This window comes from Oikopleura dioica, chromosome XSR (genome assembly GCF_907165135.1).
Source record: "Oikopleura dioica chromosome XSR, OKI2018_I68_1.0, whole genome shotgun sequence".
Lineage (NCBI taxonomy): Eukaryota > Metazoa > Chordata > Appendicularia > Copelata > Oikopleuridae > Oikopleura > Oikopleura dioica.
The window spans coordinates 6,441,359-6,455,977 of NC_137294.1; the positions used below are offsets into that span (position 1 = coordinate 6,441,359).

General features: G+C 44.6%; 3 protein-coding genes across 3 annotated transcripts; 2 read left to right on the top strand and 1 right to left on the bottom strand.

Annotated features, from left to right (window-relative positions):
• The first annotated feature begins 354 nt into the window (after window positions 1–354).
• LOC145709797 (uncharacterized) lies at window positions 355–3,656 on the top strand. Its single transcript, XM_081787505.1, has 6 exons — window positions 355–602; window positions 1,351–1,590; window positions 1,639–2,269; window positions 2,313–2,613; window positions 2,657–2,718; window positions 2,762–3,656. The coding sequence occupies exons 3-6, from the start codon at window positions 1,923–1,925 to the stop codon at window positions 2,955–2,957; spliced, it is 906 nt and encodes a 301-aa protein (XP_081643631.1). The 5' UTR covers window positions 355–602; window positions 1,351–1,590; window positions 1,639–1,922; the 3' UTR covers window positions 2,958–3,656.
• On the bottom strand, window positions 3,652–5,418 carry LOC145709788 (atlastin-3-like). The gene is made up of 6 exons (XM_081787492.1): window positions 4,806–5,418; window positions 4,680–4,762; window positions 4,488–4,635; window positions 4,124–4,448; window positions 3,826–4,077; window positions 3,652–3,782 (listed from the first exon to the last, which is right to left on the bottom strand). The coding sequence occupies exons 1-6, from the start codon at window positions 5,258–5,260 to the stop codon at window positions 3,675–3,677; spliced, it is 1,371 nt and encodes a 456-aa protein (XP_081643618.1). The 5' UTR covers window positions 5,261–5,418; the 3' UTR covers window positions 3,652–3,674.
• A 204-nt stretch (window positions 5,419–5,622) lies between these two features.
• On the top strand, window positions 5,623–14,122 carry LOC145709813 (4-trimethylaminobutyraldehyde dehydrogenase B-like). Its single transcript, XM_081787518.1, has 9 exons — window positions 5,623–5,776; window positions 12,259–12,397; window positions 12,442–12,535; window positions 12,581–12,709; window positions 12,779–12,878; window positions 12,920–13,159; window positions 13,199–13,562; window positions 13,609–13,752; window positions 13,817–14,122. The coding sequence occupies exons 1-9, from the start codon at window positions 5,638–5,640 to the stop codon at window positions 13,962–13,964; spliced, it is 1,497 nt and encodes a 498-aa protein (XP_081643644.1). The 5' UTR covers window positions 5,623–5,637; the 3' UTR covers window positions 13,965–14,122.
• The last annotated feature ends 497 nt before the right edge of the window (window positions 14,123–14,619 follow it).

A 14,619-nucleotide genomic window follows, 5' to 3' on the forward strand; every position in this document is an offset into this window, starting at 1 on the left:
CAAAAACCTATAGTTTCATGACAATTGTCTTTTATATATTCACTTGATCGAGTTGTCATAATTTTGCAAACTGACCGAGTTTATAAGAGTCCATTAGACGAGTAAATAAAACACTTTGTAAAATCCATTGGGATGCTTGATTTTCCGTGAGTTGATGTTAACTCGACATGAATGTCGATGAAAATTCTTTTTGAAAATCGTCAGATACGATATTTTCGAGGGTCGAAAACATCGAGAAAATAGACAATAAGGCGGACAGCCCTGGAGGGGGGAGTTGCCTCACTGAGTTTTGCGTTGAAGGTGACCGAGGACAGTCTGAGTTGAGTCCGACTTGCTCGGCGTATGAGAGCACGGCTCAACGCGTGGGCAACAGTGAGAAATTCCCCCGTGTCCGCGACTCGCGTTATGTAATCGTGCAACCCTCCCAGCGAATAAAAATATAAAAAGGACAAAGAAATTTCCACCGCAGATTGAGGGAGAGAGAAAGGACAGCTGTCTTTGGAAGGAGAATGGCCAGCAAGCGGCCCAGGCGCAATGTGACAACTAGAATCTCCCATCTCGAAGGACCGAAGGAAGGCGTCGAAGGCTTCTCTTTCAGTCAGGTATAGTTCTCAATATATCCATGATCCATTCAGTAGGCATCTAGTTTTAATAATATTAGATTGTAGCAGCTGTGTTAGGGCCGTTTATCGACTGTATTCGATGATTTTAATGTGCCTCAAAGGATTAGTTGAGCCTATCAATTCCCCCTCTTACAGGAAGTCATTCGGAGTGGTCGGATAACATCTGAAAGCGGGAAAAGACCAATTCGATCTTTCAGAGTTCATCTCATCATTCTTCTTTACTACGATGCGATGATAATTTTCCACTCCAAAACGAGTCCTTTTCAAAAGACGAAATCGATGAATAATCAACTGTAGATAGAATTACAGTTATTTTACTAAGATCATAACACTAATTTTGTTTTTGTTTGGACTATTTCTGGTTCTTTTCGAACTTTTCAGCGCTGTGCGAAGTGCTGATATTCGCTGCCTTAGCCTCGGGATATCAGCAGTCTCACTTCAGCGATTTTTTCTGTCGTTTCGAGATCGGCTTGGTACTCGATTGTTGACACTGGTAAAACTAATCGATTAATTGCGATAAATATTCTGATTCCTAGTATGTTGTGGAATAGGATATGAAAATGGTAAGCATACCGGGAAGGTCGAGCTTTTGATTGCGGATCTTGGGTAATATTGGCAGTAGGCCAACTCTGAACAGCTCGATTCATGATCTTCTTAAAACAATCCCAAGAAGGTTTTTTTTTATTTTATGAAATGGCGCTTTTTATTGACTAACGAGTATTTTTAGCTGAAAGAGATGAAACATGGTGTTCTGCTGCAGAAGTTCTCGCGACTTGAGAACAGCACGAAAAAACTTTCCTGTTGCTTTCCAACTTCTTGCAAATGCCCTTTCGAAACTACCCATTCAGAGTGGAACTCGCTCCTCTCACATCTTTTGCAGCATCGTCAAGAATGCCTTCGACGAGGAAAGAAAAACCCCCGATTCTTCGAGACGATGACTTTCCACTCTGTCCCAAAGAAAGAGCAGGTTGGATTTCATTCATCCATCAAAGGGGCTCATTATTTTCATTTTCAGCCGCCGTTCAGCTATTTCGACGAAGACGGCACTGCCAAGTCGAGAACTCAGAACGCAGAGAGCGAGGAGGACCATCTTGCACTCTTTCTTGCCGCGCTCAATCTCCGTCGTAGCGATCCAACCAAACCTGCAAAGATATTAAATAATACCAGCCACAACTTCAAGTAACGGGGCTTTTGACTTGTCGCTTTCTATTCCGATGATTTTACCAAGCAATTTCTTGATTCAATCTACCAAGAAAAAAATACTGCTATTATAAAGCCTTATTGAAGAGATACTGCCATATGGCGAGAGGAAATCGGATCGAAGCGGTCGAGACCTCTCCAGAAGGAATGGAGTCCAGCCTGGGGTACCTTTCTTCTCATTCCCTTTCTAAGAGCGCCGCTCACTCTCCATCAATCGACAGCCATCGTCGCGTGTCCATTTTCAACCCTATGACGAAAGAATCGCGACCCTCTGTTATCCAACTTTCGCCTGCCGAACCCGTACCCAAGCCCATCTCAACCGACGCCGAGTTAATCCCAGAAACGAACGCTTCACTGCGAGCGCTAGGCCCGAACATCACAATTCGGCCAATGGCAGAACCTGATCCAGAGTCTTGGAAGCACACACTGCATGCAATCTGCTACCCGTTAGTGTAAAATGTTTGATAAAACGCTAATACTCATTTGTAGAGACGATAAAGATGACTTCTTCCCTTGCTTACATCTGCCAGAGACCACAGAAATTGCTTCTCGTGTGTCCGTCATCCGGGAGAACCCGATTTTAGCTGAAAAACCTGCCCCACTAATAAACAAAGATCCCATTGATCCTGCCACGATAGAGGAAGACCTTCGCCGGCTTCGTCTTATTCAGAGTCTCTTCGATAAGAATCAAAATCTGAATGATGACGAAGAGTTTTTTGAGCTCAAGAAAACCCCACAAAAGCGTCCAATCCAGGAAGTCGCTGCGAATTCCATCACCAAACGATTACAGGTTAGTTTTTGCCTATCAAAAGGGTTCTTCATTTTCGTTTTAGCCCGTTCAACAAGACAGCATTTTCTCCATCGAGCAGACATTTGGCACTCGACGAAACACCCGGTATGAAAAGAATCGTTTAGAAAGAGATCACATTCGAATTAAGTCGCGTTTCTGACGTCTTTGGGTACGGCGCTGGAACTGACAATGACCTTGAAGCTGCCCTGAAAGCATCTCTAGAAGACAGCAACGCGAACATTACATCACCTGCCAATACAAGCGGCGTAAAGCCACGAAAAATCCGCCGGGGTCATGCAGCCCGAAAATCAGGTGGCCAAATTATGACTGAAGTTTCCACATAAACGCCTTCCTTTACCCTCAATCGTTTTCGACCGAACACATACGGTAGCGGAAAGAGATCAGTTTGGTCTATTTAACGTAGAACTGGTTGCACCCTTATCTTCATCTGTCTTAAGTTATATTTTATAACTTGTCTACATTATTACGCGGAGTTATTTTGCCTTCCCTAATTTAAAGTATTTATTTTTTGTTTCCCCTTTCTATGACTTTAGCTCGCCAATCTTCTCATAGCATTTTATTTTCCATTCGTCTACATTTGCGTGCTTCTCTCATTTTTTAGAATTTTCATGTTGAGTTTACATGAAAATATGAACAACTTTTTGGTTGCTTGTCACGTCTTTAAAAATTTATTGCTCTCTAGTTCCATTTAACTATCAGTTATCATTAGTGAAATTTTTTCAATTAGAGAATCTTTTTCTACACTTAGCCTTCTTAACGGAACTTACTTCTCTCTCATTTATCGACACACATTTTATCAACTTCACTCGTTGTAAGAGCGCGTTCGCAAGAACTCTTAAATCTTTGACCCAATTCGCTTGAAACTTATGAACTGTGTTTCCGCTTTGTTTCGCCCCCAAACTTCAACCTATCTCATTGTATAACTTGGGTATGATGCATTGTCTTCTCTCTTTCAATGCATAAACCGTTACTAAGGGATAAAGTAATCGATCGATGACTTTACCCTTAATAAAATAATTTAAGTGTTAGCCATTGTGTCTTTATTTGCATGCGCAGGCTGTACAACAGGCACAGGTAGCAACAAGGCAGGCGCAACGAGCTTGCCAAGTTTTGTCGTATAATGCCTCTCGATTGAGGTTCTCAGAACGCTGGTAAAAATGCTTGAATAAGACTAAGATCGAGAGTAAATACCTGGTTTTCGATATCTTCTTCCATTCTTTGCTCGAGTCCTTTTCGGAGTTCTTCTTCCATTTCGCTAGCTTCAAGTTTTGGTGCAGAGTCGTAGATGTTCCACGCTTCTTTTTGGTACTTTTTCACCTTATCGTCGAACTCGTCCGTCTCAAGGAAGTCATATTTTCTCGGTGTATCTCGTCGGCTCTCGGGCATATCGGGAAGAATATTCTCGATCTTTGAGTTCCAGTAATTTGCAGCCCGTTTGGTTGCCTAAAAAATTCTCCAATATGCATTGATGAAGTCACATATCACTCACTTTTCCGTGGCTGACTTTAGAGTATGCAGAGTAAAGCGATTCAGGACTTTCGATTTGTCCACTCTCAAACACTTCTTTCAGCATTTCCACTTGGTCGATGAAATCCTCACAATTCATGTTGTTTCCGAGCGGATCCGTCTTGATTACTGGACATACAGACTGGTCGTCTGTGGAGTCGTTGCAAACGTAAGGGATCAGTTCTTCAAGGGTCGTTCTAAATTCTTCATCAAGTCGACCAAATTGGCCCTCAAAATCTTCGTCCCGCAGGCAACTTCCAGGGTGTCGCATCGTCGAACAAATAAGCTTTTTGAAGGAATTTTTGATGCTTATCAATAGTTAGGAACCTATAAATTTTGTATATCACCTTTGTACAAGTTCACTCCCTTCTTCGGAATCGCTGCAATCTTCCATTGTTTGCATAAGAATACTTGTACCAGCTTCGAGTCCGAGCTCATCATCTAGATCCCAGTCACGAATGACAAAAGCGAGCTGCTGGAAAGGCGTGAGCTCGGCTTATTTAAATCTTTGTTTTTAGAAGTTATGAGATTTTTCTTACCATTAGGATTCATATCGATGATCATCTTTCCAAAGGAAGCAAATAGGCGAAGATGCTCAAGGTCATTTCTTGTCATATTTCCTCTAAACAAAAAATCTGATTACGATAATAATTCGTATGCACGACCTGATATTGTATAGCTGCATTGACGAGAGGAGAAGCGAGATAGCAAAAATTGCCACCGATTCGGCATAGTCCGAGTTCATCGAAAAGATTCCCTGCGTGTCGAGAACAACAACGACAACTGGGCCGTGAACTGCGTGCTCGAATTCGAAAATCTCGTCGAAAATGTCAATCCCATCTGTGACTGGATCCCGAGTTCGGATTGACTTGAAGCCTGCCAGTGACTCTTCAGCATTGTCTTCGTTTTGCAGGAATTCCGAGAATGACTCCTTGCTGCCACAGTTGAGATATTTTAGAACCCAGTTCTGCAGGAAGGACTTTCCTGTTCGAAAAGCTCCGGAGATCGAGATAACAGAAATCAGTTTTTCTTTGTGAGGCTCAAGAAGAGCTGCAAGTGAGTCCAAATGAAATTCAATCTTCCCCTCTTCCTCATTGTGAGAGACTAGGTCCAGAACCATTTTCAATGCTTCTTATATCTTCAATTTCTCTGCTTGAATTATAGAGCGATTTAGTTCTGGGTATTTGATCTTCAATAATATCGACAAATGCAAACATCGACGTATTCCTGTGACTAGGCAAGGTAAATATTTCTGCAACAAAGTTTACTGAAAATGATTCGTTTGTCTCCGGCAAAAATAACATCAGCTTTATTGAAATACCTTGAGTAAAACTCGTTGTTTCGAAGGCTCAAATTGTTACTTGCCACTAAAAAGCTATGGTGATGTTTTTCTCCATAAAAATATTGAGGGAACTTGAGTTATTTGCCTTTACGTATTTATTTGTTTGTTAGTCCTAATAGAAAAAATTCCCCACTTTAGCACATTCAAATAATATCATGAGGCGGGTGTGTCCACGAAGCTTGAGCGATTTAAAATCATTGCAGAAAGGAAAACTAAATTTTGTAAATGGAAAGAGAATCGATGGCTCAGGCAAAAGCTTTGACGTTTATCAGCCAAGAAATGGAGAAGTTCTTTGCAGTATTGGGATCTTAGATTCGTTAGACTCCCTCGTCCCCTAAGGTCACTTGCTTATCTAGATCGAGCTTTGCTCGGTCGCCGCCGTGTATTTCTCTCCATTCGGTAATTCACGCAGTTCGTGAATTAACCTCTATTTTACTCCAGCTCGAAATACAGACGTCAAAGATACTTTACTCGTTTTCTTCACTCGTCCAGATATAGAGAGCAGGCAAACTACGCTAGAAGTGGGAGATTCAGCAGAAGCTAGGATCCCTTCAGTGGTATCAGAGTAGTCCCGTTGGAGAAAAGATAAATTTTTCCGCCATCGACAACCGAAGTTTCGCAACTTGGACGCTGATTGGCCGTCAGCGGAGTCGAGGGGAACCGAATCACCAACCGCCACCGCGCCGCCGGAGAAACTCCACTCAGAGAATTTTCCGCACCACACCAACACCACCCCGAGCGAGCGCCACCGCACGAGCGCCACCACGACCCACGCGCCGAAAGTCGCGCCCACGCAACCACGCACGCACGCCGGGGAAAACCTAAAATACTGAGAAAAACATAATTCTTTCGCCACTTTTCACCAAAAATCGAGAGAAGTTTACGAAGAATCGACCCTTGGACCAGACCTTGAAATTTCGACAATCGCTGGACAGAGAAATCGTCGGGCGTTTGCGCAAAAAGGCACCTCAGCTCATCATATTGCGACTTTTAGTCGCAGTATTTTCTGAGGGCCTGAAAGGTAATCCAAGGCCCATAAACCCTTACTGCCGATATATTTCGAGCTATGGCGGCGAACAAATCACTGCTAGAAACCGTCACCGAAATAAGAAGCATAAACGATCGAGTAAACTACCTCGAAGAACAAGTGCGAAATGACGAATCACTAAAGCCAAGCCTAGAGCCCTTGATCACAGAAAGCAGAGTAAAATTAGAACAGCTCAGTACAACGCTTCTTACCTGCGAGCTCGATCAAGGAAAAGACTCTACGAATGCGACAATGAGAGAAGAAGCATGGGTGGCCACTACCTGGTCTCGTCACGTCCAAGACTTGCCGAAGCTGGACGCCGCATGCAACACATCTTTCAACACCTTCTTGGGCAGAGCCGACATTTATCACCGCGCCTACGTCCGCGACAGACCTTCACGTGAACAGCCTTTCATCGCAGCAGTGTACAGCCACTTCGACTTGAACATCGAACGCTCACTTGGAACCGAATTTCTGAATTGTCAAGACTGGAAATCGGCCAAGGCGCTGCTAGAGAAATCATTCGCCGCGAAGAGTCACTACTTACTGAAGCTAAGCGAAGTTTTCGACGTCGAATACGACCATTCGAAGCCGTTTGCACACTACACCGCCAACGTCTTGCAAAAGATGAACGAGGCGAAGCAAGCGACTTTGAACTCTTACCGACAAGAGAAGTCGGCCGACGCCGGGGTCGATGAAATATTTGACATATTCTCGACGATGATGCTGTACTTGAATCTTAGGAAAGAAGAACCAGACGTTTTCAACGCAATCCTTCCAAGCCTATCAAAAGTTTACGATATCAACGAACTCTGCCGTCTCGCCCAATCCACAAGACAGAATCGAGTTGACAGCGCGACCGTCTCCCAGCACTTCAACAGAAATAAGAACAAAAGAAGAAGAATGCTAAGCGCGCCAGCAACGATTCTAAGGATGGGAAAGACGATAAACAACCAGAATCCAAGAAGATAAATACGACTAAGAACGTTGAAGATTTCCAACCATTCGACGTTCACTTTTACACAGTGAAGAAGAAGCGACCAGGAAAGGCTTATTTCGCTTCGGCTACCATCATTACGGGCTCTAAAAGTTTTGACGTATCGATGGAAGTCGACAGCGGAGCCGAGTCCTCCTGTCTGTCCGCTGCTTACGTTCCCGACGAATTTCTCCAGATGCTGAAGCCCTGTCCCTTCAAGGTCACCGGTTTCAGCCCAAATATTCCCGCCGAGCAGCCGATGGGTATCCTTCCCTGCCGCTTATCATTCAATGGTGGCCCTGCATTCTCCCTGAATCTCACCATTATGCCAGGCAGTAAATACCCAAGTCTACTGGGCCGCGATATACTAGAGAATGCGATGACGGACAGCTTCACAGTCGACAATAAGAATCGTACTCTCTCATTTTGCTACAACGAAGCCTTCACACAAACTGAGACTCAAGTGGTGAAGCTGGACGGAGTGAAGCGGACCAAAATCAAGAAATACTTGACGACTAGATCAGCGGTCAAAGACAGCGATCGGTCCCGCACTCAACCACCACGAGAAGTCCCAAAGCTGGACGCGCCGAACAAGAACGCAGCCAGGTGCCCCATTCAGCTAGCGAAGCAAAAACTCGGAATAACCCTACCAGCAGACGCAGACCCGGGGCAAAAGAAGATGGTCGCCGAGCTGTGTTTGGAATTCGACGACAGATTCGGCTGCGACGGTCAAAAATGGGTGAATTCCCGTTCGAGATCGAAATCCCGACTGATGGTACGAGTCGAAACATCAGTCAACACCCGATTCCGCAAGCTTTTCATGGTCAGGTCAGCGATCACATCTCCGAACTGCTCGAAACGAAAATAATAGAAGAGATCAAAGACCAGAAAGGGTTTAACAGCCCGGTATTGCCTATTCCTAAGAAATCTGGGGAAATGCGCTTCTGCATCAACTACAAAAACAGCCTGAACAAATGCCTCTCCGACAAATCCGACCCTTACCATCTCCCAAGCATGGAGGATACGATTGCGAACATTGGACCGGGCAATAAGTTTTCGCCACAGTTGATCTACGAAGTGGATATTGGCAGTGCCCTGTAAAGAAAAGCGACAGGTACAAGACTTCCTTCCAGTGGGGTGGGAAATCTTACGCCTTCTGCAGACTACCATTCGGTTATCGATGCTCGGGGAATATATTCTCGCGCGTCGTAAACACAATTCTCGACTCAAGCCCCACCAGGAAAAAGATGCTTTCTTATATCGATGACATAGTGTGTTTTGGGAAGACTTTCAGCTGCTATTACAACACTCTCCGAAACCTATTCATCGCGCTCCGCAAGTTTAACGCTAAACTCAAGGGCGAAAAGTGCTCTTTCCTACAATCCGAAGCTCACTTTTGGGCCGAATCATCAACGAAGATGGAATCAAACCGGACCCTGCGCAAGTCTCCGCTCTTCGTCAGATGAAACCCCACGCTCCCAAAAGGAGTTAGCTTCATTAATCGGGTCATTGAATTGGATCCGAGGTTTTCTAGAAACGAAAATGGGCGAAGCTATTTCATCCGGTTGCTTCTCGAGCAGAATGAAGCCCATAAACGATGTTCGAAATTCGGCGAACGAAACAAATTGTTTCAAGTGGACCAAAGAAGCGGATTTGGCGCTCAAGGAAATTCAACGACGACTCTCCGAGACTCCAGTCATAAGTTTTCCTAACTTTGACGAGTCTTTTCATCTCTACACAGACGCGAGCCTGTACGCAGCGGGTGGCGTCCTGCTACAAGAGTATGGCGGGAGAGTGCACCTAGTAAGCGCGATTTCCCACACCTTCAACAAAGCTGAAAGAAAATGGAACACTTCAGAAAAGGAAATGTTTAGCATTGTCTGGTGCTGCGAGCGACTGGAAAAGCTCCTGAAAGGTAGATTCTTTCAGATTCACACAGACCACCGATCTTTGATCTTCCTACACAAAAAGAAGTTCAAGAATTCTAAAATAAGCCGATGGCAAAGCCGATTGGAAGAATTCGATTTTCACATTGTCTACATCAAGGGATCAGAAAATCAATTCGCCGACTTTATGAGCCGCAGACCTGGCGAGGACGACAAATCACTTGGATACGACTCTGAGTTTCCCGTTGGTCGCGAGTACGAAATCGACAAGAATTCACCAGTACGTGTCTTCGTCCCTTTCTGGAACGAAAATCAGTTTCCGGAGAAAATCACTTTATCAGAGGTGAAGATACATAAGGTAAACGTCAAGGCTATCGCGGCGCCAATGGAGATTCCGTTGGTGTCAGCGAATTATAATAACATTCTGGACTATCAAAGGGAGGACTCTGCTCTGAGTGCAATCATCACTTTTCTGGAATCTGGTAAGGAGCCACTGGACATAAAATCGCTGGTGAAGGACTCCGACCACCGACAATCGTCTCTACTCAAGATGGAAAAAGCTCTGTTCCTGGATAACACTACCGGGTGCTTGATGTGTCAATTCAAATCTGGCGCGCGGGCGGTGGTACCGGAAGCGGTAAAAAGTCACTTTCTCTTTCTAGCTCACGACTTGTCCGGTCATCTGGGCGAGCCGCGGACTTTAGAGCGATTAGAGGACGTTTGGTGGCCTTCATTTCAAGACGATGTTTCTAACTACGTCCACAGCTGCGTCCCTTGCCTACGCAGAAAAGGATCTGCTGGAACTCGTACCAAACCGCCACTTGGAACCCTTCGTCGTGGAAAAACAGCTGGCGAATCGATTCAGATCGATTTCGCTTGTATGCCTCCCGCTGGCGGATTCAAGTATTATTTGGTGGTGGCGGACACTTTCTCTCGCTACACTTGGTGCATTCCGACGCGGTCCGACACTGCTATCTGCGCTGCAAAAGCGCTCATCTACAAGGTCTTCCTTCCCATGGATTTCTTGCCGAAACATCTACACAGTGACAGAGGTACCCACTTCTGCGCAAGCGTGATTGACGAAATGTGTAAGCTTAACCAGATAAAACATACAATAAGTACCGCATTTCACCCTCAATCAAACGCTTTCGCAGAAAGAGCGAATCGGACTATCAAAAACAGTCTATTCTGCATGGTCAACTCATCTTCCGGTCGAAAAACTTGGGCCGACTGCGTTCCCCACGTGATGCGCGCGCTCAATAGTGTGAAAAACAAAAGCACGAAAATTTCACCGCGAGAAGTTTGGTTTGGCCGAAAAAGTACTTTCACCCACTCTACTGGCGCAGAAATGACAGCGGAAACACCTCAGGTGTTTGGTCTCAATGTTGGAGCTTTAGCGAAATCGGCGGAAGCCATTGTGAAAACTGCGATGGAAGCTGCTGACCGAGCCATGGAGCACAGGCTGAAAAACGAGCCTAAGCCGAGACCAATCCCGCTGGCGCTGTCGTGTACATGAAGCGAGAAAACCTGACCGACGCTAAAAGCAAGAAGGAACGCTGGGTAGGTCCCCTGAAAGCCGTTTCGAGCAACGACTGGGTCGTCATGGTCGAAGATAAAAAGGACAACGTGATTTCATCCATCGAGAACACGTGGTTCACGCCGCAGAACGAAATCACGACTTACGCTGGATTGATTACTACGAGGCCGAGTACGTATTCCCACATTTAACCGAAATCGTTAAGTCGAAAGTCCCACAAAATCGCCTGTTCCTACTTCCAAACCGATGGAAAAGTCCGGGTCGAAGTCGCATGGGGGAGGAAATCTTCTCAGGTCGCGTCGACTCCGATGGTTGCTATGGAAAAACCGCCAAGATCATCTCTATCACCTATTTTGGAAAGTAGACGCCGATTGGACATGGAAAATCTGGGAGATACAACCGCTACATCTATTTTGGACTCGTCGGTAGCTCCAGCCGAGCCGTCAGATCGCTGGTACTCTGGTGGTACTCTTTATGAAACTGCCGAGGACATGTCAGCTGATGCTACAGTGATTTCGGAGGTTGCTGCGCCCGACAATAGCCATATGTCAGTCGATAAACAAAATTCAACAGTAGTTGAGGGCTCAGCAACTGAAAACAGCAAGAAAAGAACCCGTCCAAAGTCTTCACCAGATCGTCAATACTCAGCCGGCGCCGATCCGAATGCGACTTTAACCGAAGTTGGAGCAGCTCATCTCCCGAAACATACAAAACGAGCACACCGTGAAACGAGGCCCGTCGAACCTCTAAACATCGGCACAAACTCGGGTCAGTCATACGACTAAGCGCAAGTACTGCCCCACTCAGGTCCCCTATTCATCGACCGGGGCCTGAAAAGGTACGGAAATTATCACAGTTTACCGTCGCCGACGTATTTTGAGTTCTTCTACATGTGCAGCTACTCCTTCATGTCATCACCGCTCGGACATCACGAAAACTTCGCATCTGATTCAAGCTTTTTCCCAAAAAAGGGTTTTTTAACGCGAATCAGACTGCCTCGACGTTTCGAACCTGCCATGTTACTCATCTTACGCTTATACTCCTGCAAAAATCACACACTTTGGCCTTAGAGGACGTTTCAGTCTCATGGGGGGTATTGGGATCTTAGATTCGTTAGACTCCCTCGTCCCCTAAGGTCACTTGCTTATCTAGATCGAGCTTTGCTCGGTCGCCGCCGTGTATTTCTCTCCATTCGGTAATTCACGCAGTTCGTGAATTAACCTCTATTTTACTCCAGCTCGAAATACAGACGTCAAAGATACTTTACTCGTTTTCTTCACTCGTCCAGATATAGAGAGCAGGCAAACTACGCTAGAAGTGGGAGATTCAGCAGAAGCTAGGATCCCTTCAGCAGTATTAAATCTACGTCTCAGACAGAGTTAAATGAGGCGCTATCGATTGGTAGAAGTGCTCAAATCGAGTGGATGCGAACGCCTGCTTTAGAAAGAGCAGATGTGCTTCATCAAGCCGCGCTCCTACTCGAAAAATAGTAAGGAGCATCTAAGTTATATTCATCTTGCATGTATATTTTAGCAGGGAAGAAATCGCGTATGTTGAAACGGTGGACAACGGAAAACCAATTCTTGAGTCTCGCTTTGATATTCAGTCTGCGATCGACGCGTTTAAGGCTTGTTTTAAGCATTTAAGGAAATATATAATCAAGCGAATTTAGTACTGTGGAGGAAGTTCCGTTGCATTGCTGGCCGGGGAGACTCAAAATGGGAGTGGCTGGAAAGGATCTTCTTACCGGATTCCTGTAGGAGTTTGTGCCGGAATCGGCGCATGGAATTATCCGATTCAGGTAAAGCTTCCGTTTTCTCACAAAAGCTCGAGATTTGAAAGAGACAAGAATTGTTAAATGTTGTAATAGGTCGCAGCATTCAAATCAGCACCTGCGCTCGCCTGCGGGAATGCAGTCATTTATAAGCCGTCCGAATTCTGTCCACTTAGTGCCGTTCTTTTAGGCGAAGGTTCGGCCATTAATTTTTAACACGCCAAAAACTGGATCTAGTTTTAGCGGAGGCTGGGCTTCCTGATGGTCTTTACCAAGTGCTCCAGGGGCAAGGAGAACTTGGACGTGCCATTTCTGAAAGCGCTTTAGTGGACAAAATTTCATTCACTGGATCTGTACCAACTGGACAGAAAATTCTCAGAGCTTCAGCTGAGCACGTCAGACCTGTTACGTTGGAATTAGGAGGAAAATCACCACTTGTGGTTTTTGACGATTTTGACGAAGATACAGCTGTGCAAGGTGAATATCAGTCTTTATGCATAAAGCTAAATGTATTAGGCATATTGCAAGCGAATTTCTACTCACAAGGTCAAGTCTGCTCTAATGGAACACGGGTGTATCTTCACGAGGAAGTATACGAGTCAATAAAGTCGAAATTGATTGATGCGCTCGACAAGATCAAAGTTGGAGATCCACTTGAAGACTCAACTCGCTTCGGCGCTCTGGTCTCGAAGTCGCATTTAGAAAAGGTCGAAGGATATGTCAACCGAGCGCTCTCAGAAGGTGGAAAAGTTGTATCTCATTCAAGGGCTATTGATACAAAACTTGACGGATATTACATGCGACCCGTACTAATGGAGTGCCATGACGACATGGAAATAACGAAAGAAGAACACTTTGGTCCGATCTGTCAAATTTATAAGTTTCGTCAATTTCATAATTTTATTTAACAGCGTCAAATTTAAAAGGTTCAAAACCGAAGAAGAAGTCCTTAGTCGGGCGAATGCGTCAAATCTTGGTCTTGCAGCTGGTGTGTTCACAAACGACTTTCATAGAATCGACAGATTTGTGGAGAATTTCGAAGCTGGAACTTTATATGTCAATTGTAACGGGTTTCATAGATTCGTAATTTCATCATTAATTGTTATTCAAACTTTTTATAAACCCGATTAAAAGTTACAATCTGGCTCCTGCTGAGCTTGGTTTTGGAGGCTTCAAGCATTCTGGAATCGGGAAAGAAAATGGCGTTGAATTCATCAACCAGTTTACAAAACTAAAGGAGTGTTTGAAAACCGACCTATTTATAATTTACGCATACGAATGAAGACTTTTCAAACTAATTCAGACATGCTTTTATCCCAAAGAGCAATCGAGAAAGCTTGAATTCTGACTCTGACATGTATAAGTGTCGTGATAGATGACCTATGAAAAACCCTCAAGATTATTTGAACTGAAAACTACTCGAATAAAGAATACGATCATTCTCAACAATTTGTGCGTGTTTTCCTTCTCGTTCTTTCTTCTCGATAAATCGCTTTCTTTGTTGATTTCATCATAAACGCAGCGAAAACATTTAGTTCCTTGTGGATGAAGGTGATCAAGTATGCAACTTAGAAAGCGCTAGAAATGGATTCTCCACGCAGTGAAATACGGTAATTTGGCATCGTCCTCGCGAGGCTGCCACTAAAATATGCATCGAGAGGCGAATTCTAAATCTCGGTGGACAAGCTGCAGGGCGATATTAAAATTCACTATTGCATATTGAAAATTCAAAGAGTCTTTGTAGAAACTCGCAGGGCTATGAAATGTTTATAAGTCGTCCGGATCCTCAGCTCTTTTCACATGAAAATTGAATTGCTCGGTACCACCGTGCGTGAGCCCAGAGCAAGAACTCAATTTAGAATTCACTCCTAGCAATAGAAATGACCAGACATGCATCATTCAATTACTGTTGTTCACTTGACTAGAAAAATTATTGC